This window comes from Sebastes fasciatus, chromosome 20, assembly GCF_043250625.1.
Source record: "Sebastes fasciatus isolate fSebFas1 chromosome 20, fSebFas1.pri, whole genome shotgun sequence".
NCBI lineage: Eukaryota > Metazoa > Chordata > Actinopteri > Perciformes > Sebastidae > Sebastes > Sebastes fasciatus.
In genome coordinates, this window is record NC_133814.1 from 752,778 (window position 1) to 767,641 (window position 14,864).

The 14,864-nt window shown below is 41.2% G+C and overlaps 1 protein-coding gene across 2 annotated transcripts in view; it reads left to right on the plus strand.

The window, feature by feature from the left end:
* rbfox3a (RNA binding fox-1 homolog 3a) overlaps positions 1–14,300 on the plus strand; it is a 417,847-nt gene extending 403,547 nt beyond the window's left edge. For both annotated transcript variants that reach the window (XM_074620478.1, XM_074620474.1), the window contains one exon: positions 13,748–14,300. In XM_074620478.1, the coding sequence (XP_074476579.1) occupies positions 13,748–13,754 (7 nt within the window). In that variant the 3' untranslated portion in view covers positions 13,755–14,300. The remainder of the gene's footprint in view (positions 1–13,747) is intronic.
* The last annotated feature ends 564 nt before the right edge of the window (positions 14,301–14,864 follow it).

A 14,864-nucleotide genomic window follows, 5' to 3' on the forward strand; every position in this document is an offset into this window, starting at 1 on the left:
CTGAGAATAAGAGTCGTTGTGTTTTCGTTAGCTTAGAATGAGCCGTTTATATCTACACCGCCATGTTTCTACAGTAGCCCAGAATGGACAAACCAAACTCTGTTAACTTTTCCTGCTCGGGCCGGAGTCGATAACGTTACTCCCTTCGGAGTTAACCCCCATCACTCCACTCGGCTGCCAGGAAACGAGACACAGGAAACCTCTGTTGGTCTGGAGGAGCTGCAGCATTTATTTCTGCACAAACTGAAACTTCCACCGAACATTCACTGACATTCTCAGAGCTGAACTAAAGCCTCTGACACACAAGGAACGTCAGGAGGTGGGGGCTGCGTGATTCACGCATCGGGAGTTCACACCAGCTGCATTTCAGCTGTGTGTCTGCTGCTGCAGCTGCTGCTGTCAGCTCTTTCTTTATACATAGAGTTTGCCTTTTAATGGCCATTTCATTTCATTATAGATATAATTTATATTTATTTTAGACCGAGAAAGGTTAAGAAACATGTGGTAATTTGTAATATTAGTAATAATCCACAATTAAAACTACGTACTAAATTCATTCATGGAACTCTCCAAGTCACTGCATGTTCTACAACACTGTCCGGCACATATTTCAGAATAAAAGCCTTGTGTTAACAAATAAAGGAATTCTGTCTACAGAAAAACGCTTGAGGGCTTTTATTTTGAATTGAAACAGGAAGTGTTGATTTAAACCCCATACTTTATCAATTCATGGAGCTCTCTAAGTCGCTGCATATTCCACAGCACTGACTGCTCATATTTCAGAATAAAAGCCTTGTGTTAACAAATGTAGGAATTCTGTTCACAGTCTTTACTTTTTTTTCATCTCCGTAACATATTCTACAGATAGACATTGAAATTGTAGTAATGTAGCTGGTATGATGTTAATATACAGTCAATAGATCACCTTCACTGTCTGTTGCTGCTGGGAGATGCGCGCGGCACGCATCCAAAATAGGCGAGACCTCTATTCTCTAGAAGAGACGCAGCTGAGATGCAGGCAGTGTGGTTGCTCTAACCTGTTAACATTGACGCCAAAATAAAAAAAAAAAAAATAACGCAGCCGCCACGCGCTCCTGACGTTTCTGGTGTGTCCGGGCTGTAACTCTGTCTTCTGCTCCGCTGCTCACATTCGCCGCCGTTCTCTCTCTCTTCACCACTCACTTCCCACGTACACACACACTCTACACACTGGCTCTGCCGTTCTCCAACACTAGAGAGGGCCATTCACGTTTTAACGTCGACTTCTATAGTTCTGCTACATGCCTGGAACACGTTAGAGGCTTCAATCTGCAACCTCACAGCTAGATACCACCAGATCCTACACACTGGACCTTTAAGCCCCTGTACTCTGTACAACTTTGCACTCATAGTTTCCCCTCATTGTTCAGTCAGGCTGCTGTGCATTAGAGTCCATACTACATGGTATTTTCATGTTTACCACAATCTTTCCGTGTGCAGACACATTACCGTACTTTTTATTATTTTTCGAATTATCAACACATCCCATTATATTAGAAGACCAAAACCAACAGCGAATGAATCCTACTAACATGCCTGATATCTCTTCTTCCTCTGTGCCATAGAGCTCCATAGTTGTCCACAAACTATTAAAAACACATCAAAGAGACACACTGGCTGACATGTTCCTTCATTCCCATGAACACACACACACTGTGCTTTATTTTGACTCAGTCCTACTGCCTCAAATACTCACTAGAGTGTAGATTATCAAATGTGGATTAATCCGCTGCTGAGGTTAGTCCCCGCACTAATGCACTATTCCCTCCTGTTTGAGTAACATTTGTTAAAAACAACAATGAAGCTGAGCTATTTAAAAAAAAAATGAACTATATATTTTTTAGTCACTTTTATGGATTTACATTTTCAGAAGCAACCGATAGCAGTGTCTCAGAAAGGTTATGGAAGTCATAAAGTATTTTGGTTTGGACTAAATTTATTTAGAAATATGCATTTCTAAAGCAATACTGTGTAAAGAACATGATTAGGGACCTTAAGGTTTTGCTTTATTAGGCCTATCTGACCTTACAGTAACAGGTCTTCATTTGTGTACATTTTTAAAACCTTTATTATTTCAGTTTTGTGCTTTTTTTTTGCATATTCCTATATTAATGTCGGGTAATAGGGATCCAACAGCTTTTGTCATGGGCCCAGGAAGCACGTTAATCTAGCCATGGGTTTGTTGACAGTTTAAACAAATATACAGTATAATGTCAATCTTGTCCTTTAAGGTCTGTGACAACATGATTAATTCAAATTATCTAAATGTTGGTGGCAAAACGGTTGCGGCAAAACTTAATACTTGACTGAGTTTGGCTCACTCTTCATTTTGCATTTAAAGCTTGTACACTCCTATACACAGAAAGTAGATTAGGATGTACGTTCAGTGGTGATGGGACATCAACTGCTTTTCATAACCATTTATGTAAATAAAAATATATGTGTTTCATTTTATCCATCGCTCTTCCATGCATTTTACAATTTTAAAATGTATATTTGTTTTAAGGTTGTGAAAGTCATCTGACAGTATTTGTGTATCATAGAAAAAAGTGTAATAGTGTAGTTGCTTTTACCTATTATTTATATAGTCATATTAGCATTAGGTTCTTGTACTACAGAAGAAGAAAATATATATATCACAAGAGAAAATATGTTCTTCATTTTATAAAGTTATATATCAATGGTTAGGGGTTAGACTACGGCAACATTTTATATGACAAGAAAAGGCTTTTACTCTGTATTTGTTTTCATCAAATGTGATTTCTTCCTCTGTGTCGGTTGTCACATTACTGTGTGAGATGTGTTTAGTTAGCCATAGTCCTACTCCTGTCTATAGCAACGTGTCCTAAATAACCTCTACATCCCCCCCAGCTCTCGGGGGCTCTTCTGTTTGTTTGAGCATGTTTCAGTTGGAGAGCACAAGTTGAAAGGACTGTCAGTCTGTTTCTTGGTTTATAACATCTCTAAAACACCAAGCCTGTGCTGAGGGATGAAGCTGCCAGCCCAAAAAACACTATTCAAGGTTGTCATTAATGTGAAACAAAGTGAAGTTCACTGGGGTGCAACAAGTGTCTCTTATCCTCCCAAAAAATATTGAAAAGCCTTCAAATTTACAAAATTACATATTTAAATTTGCATCATTAGCTCCCGTTTCCATGTTCCACAGAGCAGGAGCCCAATGTCCCCTCTGTGTTAGTTTCACAGTTTTGTGAAATTGAAATGGATAGTTTGGGTTTATGTATAGTGGGATTGTGTGAGGTTCTTATCCATGGTAGGTGTATTACTTACAGTAGATGATGGTTGGCGTGCCCCCACTGCTAGAGAAGCAAACAGGAGCACCGACACCAGAGCAAAGCAACACAGTGCTGGAGACGGGCCGGCAGAAAAAACTATTTTAGCCAACTAAGAGAAAGGCTCACCTAAAAAAAATAATATCCATTTAAAGGGACTGTTTGTAAGTATCAGAAATTGCTTGTTAACAGCGACACCTGTGGCCATTAAGTCAACGAAGGTCAGCGTCCTGTTGCTCGCGCTTGTGCTCGCTCTACATAGACATGAACGAGCATCGCTCAACACAGTGAGGCGACACACGTCAGCTAAAACCACAATATCACTCTATATTTCAGCTGCTTGGCAGTAATGTTAGCTGACCAGACGAAGGTCTCTCCATGAATCGATGCTGATACTGTGTTTCCTGCTTCAGACTCCAGACCGCGGTCAGAAGGAACAGGGGAGACACCGGAGTTTTGGTCGGAGACGATAACGTTACTCGCTCCGGAGCCCCGTCTAATCACTCAGCAGCAGGAAACGACACGGGAAATGGGGGAGCTGCAGCAGTTATTTCTGCACAAACGTCCACTGTACATTCACTAGATATTATCAGAGCTAAACTAACTCTTCTTCAGTGTGTAGTGTGCATGCATGCACGTTAGAGTGGAGCGAAAGAGCGAGAACGAGCGCGGTCTGAGTGATGGTAAGCAGGCAGAGGAGCAGAGACCCCCGGCCCTGGAGACCAAAGCCACGGTCTCCCCTGTGTCTTCTGGCCACGGTCGGGGGGCTGGAGCAGGAAGAGTTAACACTGTTTAACAGACGGGCTTCACTAGATAGAACTTTGCGGTTTTGCTTCCATGTAGTTTGTGTTGGAACAGCGTAGCCACACGCGAGCGCGCATGGGAAACACTGACCCGAAATGACTTACAAGAGTGTAAGAAGTTACAAACAGTCCCTTTAAGTGTACTCTATATTTTGAATATTTTCCAACGGGGAACTGAACTGAAAGTGAAACATCATCTTTACTGTTTTTGTCATCTGAGCCTGCTGACTTTGAAGCGAGAATAGATAAGTTTCACTTTCAATTCAGTTCCCCATCGGAAAGGCGAAGGAAAAGGCTGTCTGACGGCAAGATAAAGAGGTGAAAATATTTAAAATATAGTGTACACTTAAACATGTATTGATTTTTTAAAGTGGCTAAAATGTGTTTTTCTGCGGCCGCGGTCCCCAGCAGGACATTTCTTTGCTCCCGTGCTGGTACCTCTGCTTGCTTCTCTAAACTGGGAGCATGCCGACCGTCATCTACTGTAAGTAATACACCTACTATGGATAAGTACCTCATACGACCCCACTGAGAAACACCCCAACTATCCCTTTAAGGCAGCTACTTACACAATCTTAGTTATTTAACAATTGACCTGCTGGAAGTCCCCGTCTGGCATGGCTTGGCTGCAGAGGCAGTTTAATTGGCTCTGTTAATGCGGTGTAAGATGGCACCATCGGTCTCCGTCCAAATACAAAATGGTTGACTCGATTTTTCTCTCTTCTTGTTGTTGTTTTTTTCTCTCAAAACTGACATACAAAGGGTGGACAATATAACCAAAAATTCACCTATGCAAGGTCTCAAAGTAAGTTTTCACTAGAACCTAAAGCAGCAGTATGTCCGCTGTCTAAAAACTGGAACATGCTTCTCCGGCTGCTCTTAGGTCAACCTGCATCGTTGCATGGCTGTTTCTTAGATACTTGTACGTACACCTTTATGGTTGTATTAACAAAAACTTTACATTTTATTTCATATTCATTTTCAACCCTCTTGGATCAACCAATCAGCTGGCTTAGTGCACAGGACTGCACCATTTGTAGCTCATATGTAGAATATGTGCACATTGGCTCCTCTGCCTACAGTCACCATTAGCATTCCTCGCTGCGGAGGTCCACAGAAGCACCATTTCAGTTTAAGGCAATCTGGCAATCACTATTTTAAGTGAGCAACATACAGTAAGGCAACTACCAGATATCGAAAGAGGACAGGTAGTAGCACTATATAGTAGACTGGTAGACGGTAAAGACGCACTGGAAGCAAGCAAATTGTACAACACCATCAATGCCACTTCTCGGTTGTGGTTGTGGGCGTGTCAGCACTCACCAGCAGCAAAGGGCTTGCTTGCTAGGAAACATTGGGTAAATAGGCACCCACCAGTTGTTCAACAATTTACATGACTTTGTGCCAAGCCAACAGGTCTAGGACTTTGTCAGCACCTTCCAAAGCCATTAAAAAGCAGGTTTCCTAACCTCCCACCACTGTGCCTGTTTGCTCAGGTTCAGCCACAAAACTGTTAGCGTTAGGGTTAGAGAAGATCATGATCTAGGTTCAAATCAATGACTTTGTTAGAGTTTGGGAAACTTTGTAATGGTACTACCTGGTTAACAAATGGTCATGGTCATGTTTAAAAGAAACCAACTGTTGGTAAGAAACAGGAAATGAACTGCAGTCTCCTGTGTCTAAGTCTGAAACTTCACTGACCCATCCATCCAACCCGACCTCCTGCTGACAAAGTTTGGTTGAGCTTTAACAACGTCAAGCTACTTAGTTTGTGACAGATAACAGTCATAATTAACCATTAGAGCTCGTTTGTCATGCGTCATTTTGATGCATTTGAAGGACTGATGCTGTCATTTTTAAAGGGATGACATCATACAAAAAAAGGGAATTTGCAATTATGATCTTTCCCCCAAGACTGGCTCCCCCACCACGGCATCACTTTTTCTTTCATTTTGCAAAACTATAAGTGCACTACTTCAAAGTGAATCATATTTGACTCATCACTAGTGTGTCATAGAAAATGAGCAGAGGCAAACTGCTTCTCCTTGTGCTGTACTGCCTTCAGTGCGTCTTCACTATAAATGTTCAGTCACAACTCCATTTAAAAACAGCAACTATCATACTACTTGTGTAGCACCGTCCAGCTTAATAAACCCCTACTAGTGCTAGAAAATTTCTTCCACAAAAGAGATGCAGCGTGGTCTACAGTCATCCTGAGAGAGCAGCTGATACAAATACATCCCTTATATGAGCAGTGACATTTATTTATTACTTTCTGGTCTAACTGGGACTTGAAACAGTTCTAAAGACAGAATATATATATATGTATATATATATAAAATGATGTTCCCATACAACTAAAGTGCATTATAATACTTGTTTCTTGTTTTAAATTTCATATCAAGTTAAATGTCTTTTTGTCTTTGTTGATGTTGCAAATGGAGCTGCTGGGATGCAAGAAAAATGTCACACTTGATCTGACAATAAAGTGAAAAAAAATCATCATCATCCTCATCATCATTACGTTTAGATGGAAACATTTTCTCCTTGTGATTGACGTTGTAAATCCAAACCAAACCAAACCAAACCTACTTGGTTAGGTTTAGGGAAACATGAAGACCAGTCTCCGGGTGAAAGTCCTGTGTTGGTTTGACCCATACATCCAGATATGATCTTCTCCATATGTGCACTTCTGCGGACTGGGATTACAAAATGTATTTGTGATAAAAAAAAAAAACCTTATCTGTGAGAAAATATGTTTCCCTCGAAACGTAATTGACGAAGCAGTTTCATTGTATGGGAAGGTCATTTTGAGGAGACAAGGCTGAAATCTATGTTGAGTGTTGATTGTGATCTATTCGGTGTAGCTCCAGTCACTTTGGGTTGTAAATGACTGTGACTCCAGTAGCAAGCCACAAAGACTTTCCTCTGTGGGATTGTGGGTGACAGAGCCCGAGTCCAAAGACTTATGAACAGAGTGGGCTTCTACTATCAAAGGAGCCACAGGGGAGCCAATTTAAAGGCCACATATTTTTCATACCACAGTAGGACTCATCACAGCAATGTTCTGAGCAGAAGCAGAGTGGAGGTGCAGATGTGAGAAGAACCGCATCAGCAATGCTCAGCAGTGCTTCTCATATCTGTTCAATGCAGACTCTTTTTCCCCTTTTGATAGCATTTAAAAAATTGTTCTCCTTTTCTTTCCAAGTTATGGGTTTACATGTCGAGTGATTTTTAGAGATATACATTTTATATACAAAAAAAATAACCAAACAAATGCTATGTAGTTTAAACACGTGCTGTGTGTGATTTTTTTGTTTTTGTATTTTTTGTATATGATCTGCTAGTGTATCTAATTATTTGATAAGTGGTTAATTCTGAGTATTTGCTAAATCTTTGAAAACATTCTAGGATTTTCTCATTTCCTCTGGTCTAATGGTAACATCTGATGAATATGTACAGCTGCATATTTGTGCTGGGCATAAAAGAATGTTCCTGTTGGCCCGGTATCAGTGAATGCACCACTGATTTATTTTTGTTTCATTGTCTCTATTATGCAAACAAATATATCATATTTAACTGTTTAAACTCAAATCTCAATATACTTTGTCTTTAAAGATACACCTGTCAGGTTCATGCTTGTTCTTTTCAAGGATCCTCACGTAACTCAAGGTGATCAGCCTCTGGCTTCTGAAACATGACGGATGAGCCTGCCTCATCTCTCTCCGCTAAAGCTTTTTCTCTCTGTCACTCTTTCTTTGAGGTTTTAGAGCAGATGAGGTAGTTTCAAATGTCACACACACGTTTAGGCAGATGTAGGAAGCCTGTAGGGATCTATGTGGAGTTGGAGGGGAAGGCTCAGTGGAGGTTGCTGGTGATGGGGTAGATGGTTGTGAGGGGAGGGTGGGGGCACAGGCTTCTTAACCCATCATCTTCAGTGGGAGGTATTTGTCCTAAATTATTATTATTATAAACTCGGAAAAAAATGTTTGGTGGATTTTTTCTCTGTTGTTACAATGCTAATGGTCATTGTGTTTTACATGGTTGGAAAGCCTGTTTATTTACCTTCACAATGATGTCCAACTTGTAAGGATCATGCATTTGTGGGATGAGCAGCACAGCTGATTATGTGGGGAGCGCCCAAGAAAAATTTGCCAAAATGCTCCGTCAATGGTAAACAGTGTATTCTTCTGTTGGAATTGACTATTGTTTTGAGTTGTTTGGTGGATTGGATGATTGAACTCTCTATCAGTAACAAGGAACAAACAAGACATATTGGCTATTTTACACTTTATTCATTTAATACACCGTCAGGAGCCTCAGTAGCGGTGGAAGATCCATACGCAGCCAGAACAGCCTGGCACCTCCTCCTCTTGCTGGTCACCAACCTGGTCACACGTTGCTGTGGGATGGCGTTCTATTCCTCAACCACGATTCATTGCAGGTCAGCCAGCGTGGTGTGTTGGTCACTCTAACACGTACAGCACGCCCAAGCTGATCCCACAAGTGTTGAATTGGGTTGAGGTGTGGACTCTTGGCAGGCCGTTCCATTCTCTCTACTCCCACATTGTGGAGGTAGTCTGTGATAACCCTGGCTCTGTGGGGGCGAGCGTTGTCATCTTGGAGGATGAAGTTAGGTCCCAGATTGTGGAGATATGGGATCGCCACTGGCTGCAGAATCTCATCCCGATATCTTCCTGCATTGAGATGGCCTTCAATGATGACAAGCCTTGTTTTGCCAGTGAGGGAGATGCCGCCCCACACCATGACACTGCCCCCACCAAAAGCTGTCACTCCATCGGTGCAACAATCAGCATAGCAGGACAATACACTGTTTAGCATTGGCAGAGAATTTTGGCAAATTTTACTTGGGCGCTACCCACATAATCAGCCGTGCTGCTCATCCCACAAATGCATGATCCTTACAAGTTGGACATCATTGTGAAGGTAAATAAACAGGCTTTCCAACGATGTAAAATACAATGCCAATTAGCATTGAGACAACAGAGATATAATTCACCAAACACAAATTTCCAAACTTTTTTTTCTGAGTTTATGTGTCACCTCAGAGCAGCTCTCCCCTGCATCCTCTGAGTGTATACCTCAGCAGCCCCTATCCTCTCTACTAAGCCCCTGCTGCTCTGCTTCCTTTGCCCCCTCACCTTCCCTCCTTTTCCTTGTGAGGCTCCATTTCTGGGGGAGGGTGGGCTGTTAAACTGAGACGAGAGGACGCCGTTATCTGAGGCTGTGATCGGCGACTCGGCAGTGCAGCTGCATATGTTCTGTCTCTCTCTCTGTCTGTCTCTCTCTAGAGGGGGGGCAGGACCGAGCAACTACAAAGTTATGCTAAAATTAAAGTCGGCCTCTGTTCTCGCCTCGGAAGATCCAACCTCCCCCCCTGACACACTCACTCATACATACCTCCTTCCTTCGCCTCAAACTCATCTCCCAGAATTAAAGAGGTTGTGTCAAGACGAGAGCCTCCCAGGACACAGCCAGCCTCACTCTCTCCTTCACTCCTCTCCTCCTCTCTCGTCCCACTGTTGCTTGAGTCTGATGTACTTTGCTGCTCCCGTTCTCTCATTGCAGAGGAATCAGGATTGTCTTGTACAGAAAAAAACAATAGCGGTGCTCACTTGATCCTGCTAAGCCTCTAAGACAGTCAACAATAATAGTTGTAGCAAGGGTTTGACTAGACCCGCCGGTCCACCAGAGGATGGCGTGTCAGCGTCACGTTTTGCCTCACCAGAGGAGTGAATATTACATACGTGTAATGAAGGTGTATGAAGGTGCAGTACCAGCAGGGTGCAAGAAAACCACTTAGTTAGGTTTAGGTTGGGCTTCAAATATGTACTTAAACAACAACAAAGTACAATATGTACTGAAACAATGTGACATAATTATGGAAAACACGTCACTAACATAACTTAGGAAACAAAACACCGGTTTCCTGGTTAGAGTTTGTTGGAGTCTCTAAATCTAGAGAGAAAGTCACCGAGTCATCAGCACTGACAGTCCGTCCCTTAAGCCCTCTCTCCAAAGACACTCCCCCAACATTATCATTATGATCAACCAACATTGCTGCTGTTAGCACTCACAGCTGTCAAGCTAGCAGCTGGAGGAAGACTCCGGTGACGCACAATGAGTGCATCGGAGGCCGACGCACAGGGTACTCCTCTCAATATACGCTCGTTACATGCATAGTGTCCTTTCAAAATAAAACTTCCGTTTTCACAGAAAGTTTAGGCAACACAAGGTAGGGTTAGGAAACTTTTGACATTAACTTCACTGACTAGTGACTCACCGGACTGACGATACTAACGACTCACCGGACTAAATGCTAAATGGACTTATATATCTCCTTTCTAGTCTTTCAACCACTCAAAGCTCTTTACACTACATGTCAGCATTCACCCATTCACACACACACCAGACCAGCATGGCTTTAAGGGGCTCCAAGCTATAGACAAGACCAGCATGGCTTCATGGCTCTAAGCTATAGACCAGACCAGCATGGCTTTATGGCTCCAAGCTATAGACCAGACCAGCATGGCATTCATCTCCGAGGCTGCGCTCCCTTTTGGGGGAAAGAATCTCGCTGTCACAGGAGAGGAAATGATGAAAAGCTGTTGTGTAGCGGCTTTCACACTGACGCCAACGCTCAGGTCCAGGCAAGATGGCAAAATAACTATTAGACATGTGTATAAAACAAACGTTTAAGAGATAACAAGAGATGAATTAATACTAACTTTTCAAAATTACAATCTAAACATACCTTAGATCACAGTGATATCTATGAGATCTTTGGTTTTCTAGCCTCAAAAAGGGGCGTGGTCTTGTCTTTTTACAAAGTACCCGTATATACAGGTCTGATGTACCCCAACGAGTCACGGGACTGACGATACTAACGGTACTAACAAGTCACATGACTAAAGACTGACGTGACAAAATAAGTCAACGTTACTTTTAGTTTCACACGGGACACGAGCAGCGGTATATGTTTCTGATTCACCATCTGGTTAAAAAGAGTAGATCTGTATTAACTTTTAACTACAATAAGTGTCTTCATTCATTTTTTCTTTTGTATATTATTTTTACTGACAAATTTTAATGACAACACATACTGTACATCAAACAAAAATTAAAACCCATAACCCAACCTGAAAGTTCACGCACCTGCACTCGCACACTCATATACACACCCACACACATTTACACCCGGGGAGGAGTGATACAAATAACTAAGAGAGAATTATCTAAACCACATGTCAAGGACAAAACATACATATCATTACATACAGTATCATCCATGTGATAGTTAAAAGCAAGCCATCCATAGTGGGAGTATTCAACAACAGAACAGAGAAAAGGAAAAACAAAACAATCAATATATGAATAGAAATGCTGTCAAACTGAGTCCAAATATTGCAGAAAGGGGCCCCAAGATTCTTCCCATTTATGTTGACATTTAAAATTATTGGCTCGCAATTTCTCCATGTTAACTGAGACCAATTCATGCAACCAGTTTCTGAAGCACGGTGGAGTTGGTGTCTTCCAGTCTTTGAGAATAAGTTTTTTTGCTTATACCATGCCCATCGATAGAGCTGTTTGAATATGTAAAGGGAGAATTGAGGAGTCCTCTGAAGATCCAAAAAGAGCCAAGTCTCTGTCAGGAGAGAGTCCTTTGATAAACCCCAGAAAAAAAGAATTTTTTTTACCAAAAATTATAAATTAATGGACAGTCCCAAAATAAATGCAGCAATGTACCATCATTTGATTTACATTTATCACAAATTGGAGACACAGAGGGGTAAAATGTATGTAACATGACTTTAGAATAATGAAAACGGTGAATCGCTTTAAACTGAATTAATCTATGTCTGCTATTTATTGAACAACTATGAATAGGGGAGAGTGCAGTCTTCCATAGTTTATCAGGCAACACATCATTGATTTCCCTTTCCAAAGCCTTCTTAATACAGTTAACAGATTCAGAATCTTTAGAGAAATAATTCACAAATTTGGAGATAAGCTTCTTAATCTCTGGTGAAAGAGAAAGCAATTCTAAAAAAAGTGTGTCTCTCGCAAGTGGATTCAAAATTTGGAATGTTTTCCCTCACGAAGTGCCTACCAAAAAATTGCAGTGTGGTAGATTATACTTTGAGCTTAATTGACCGAAAGATGCAAACTTGTTGTCTAAATAAAAGTCCATTATGCACTTCAGCCCTTTTACACACCATACAGCAAAGTGCAAAGTGTCTTCATTCATGAAATATTTTCCTCTCCATAATCTGTTCTTTCCCCTTTTAATCTGCATTAAAGATGATATAATAATAATAATAATAATAATAATAATAATAATAATAATAATAATATTAATAATAATAATAATAATAATAAGACAGGGAGAAGTCTGTTTTTCAGCAGTTTGTCTTTTCATGACAAAAACTCTTGTCATCATTTTCATTCGTATGTCGTATGTGAGGCAGAAAATCCCTGTGCATCGGGTCGGACATATATTGATGTGAATTTTCACTTTCTTTAAAACTTGTTCTCTACTTAAAAAAAAAATGAAGGGGAAGCAGTACAAACTATCTCTGGCACTGGTCAAGCTGACTGACAGCTGATCCAGCTGTGCCCTTGTCATCAAAAAGTGACGTGGCTTCAGATGGCGGGTTCAGAGGACAGTATGTCTCATCTCTCCTCACGTGTCTTCAGTGGGACAGATATTCAGGGAAAAGACGGACAAAGGAAGGTGGACTGAAAAAGTCAACATGTCCTGGGGCAACATTGATTTTTTTTTTAACCATCTTGTCCAAACTTTAACCAAGAGTTCTGAGTTAAAGAAGCAGATCAATAATAATGTTAATCAATGAAGGATCGAAAGGAAAGGAAGGGGAAGGGTTGTAGGGAAATCATTACAGTGAACATTTAGCAGATACGTTCAATATGAACGCTTTGAGACTTTGCATATCATGATTAAAAATGTTTTCCCATTATGTTGATAAAAAAAAAAAAAAAAAAATTTAGGCGGCTTTATGTTTCCTTCAAAATGTGTTTGCTGTTGGAAATGAGTTAGCTGTACACAAATGTGTTGTCTAACTGGGGAGACATAGATAATATAAAATAAACAATATCCTTGTATACATATGGAATTTAGTTCAAATGTTCCAGGGTAAAAGCCTCTCGCAGACATCCAGTTAATTGTTGATCTGTATTACAATAATTTCACTGCATTAGGCGACATTATCACAGACAAGATGGTCCAAACTGACTGAACAAAATCTCATTCTTAAATCGACAAACTAAACTCCTGCAGCTGACTGTTGAAGGGCTGATCTAAGCTGTATACACTGCTGTCATCGATACTGTATGATATTGTTTTCCTCCAACATCAACGTTTCTTTATTGTTCAGTGATTGAATACTATTTGTTCAGTGAATACTAAATGTGATTGATAGTGATGGTGCAGCTGTCTGTGGTAACCCTTCCACTGCCTTTTAGTTGTCTTTAGGAGAGTAAACAGTATTATTTATATTGTGTTACACTGTATAGATCAAATTCACCTTCCACAATGTCTTATTTACACTGACTTGCTTGTTCTCTCTTTTTTAGTAAATAAAAGAAAGACTAGAGGGATGAGTACAGATGGACATCAGCTAAAAAAAGAGAAGAACAACACGGACCCAGAAGGACGCTAAAAAAAGATCAACTAAAACAAAAAGAGGCGATTTGTAAAGGAGCCCTTCTATCAAGAATGAAAGGGATGTGACAGGATGTCCGGGGGATGTTTGTGGGCCTGCTCTGAGAACAGGGCCGGAACCACTGAGCCCGTAGTCCTGGGGGAGGGCAGCCTGCTGGCTCTGACCCCTCCCTCAAAAACAAGCCTTGCTGAGTGGAAGAGACCAATTAGACAAGTCTCCATAAAACATTTTATTTTTGTAAACTTTTTTAAGTTTATGATTTCCAAAAGAGCAAACATAATGTACGTATATACATATTATATATTATATGTGTGTAATATAGTAAGTATGTTAAAAAAAAAAAAAAAGAAGAAGAAGAAGAACTTGGGGGGGCGGGGGGGGAATGTTATGTGTCTTTGCAATTTAGAAATTAGAAGAGGGAGGTGAGGTGATGCCAGCTTCCCCCGTCTTCTGCTTATCTCCCATAACCCCCCGAATGATAATACGAATGATGAATAAGTATCCCTACGTTGGTCTGATGAGAAAGTACGGGACTGATGGGATTATCTGATGAGTGCACAAGCTCAGCTGAAATCCACAGTGCTGGCTGAAAGGCCAGCGGTCGGTCGGTCATGTCTGCTGGAGGCCCGGCTGCCCCTGACATCACTACCAAACATGTCATTGTGGTGTTGTGGTTTGAGGTGGCTGTGCTGTGTAGTAAACTGCTTTTGTACATCGTGATGGGTAGGGTTGGGTTGGGTAGGGTAGGGCAGGGTAGGGCAGGGTGGCTGGTGGGTGGCACAGGCAGTCTGAGGGAGGGTACAAATCAGAAACATGGGAGCTGTCTCTGAAGCGTTGTATAGGAAAGTCTCCCATCCATCGTTGAACACAGCCCTCGGCTTCCACCGCCGAGGAGGGGGTGGGTGGGGGAGGGTCGGGGGGGTTTGGCGGCGGGGGAAAGCCCTATAAGAAGTCAAAAAAAGTGTCACGAACAAACAAAGTTTTACTAAGAGTCTCTTTAAACCTTTCTATTTCTATGGATCTCTACT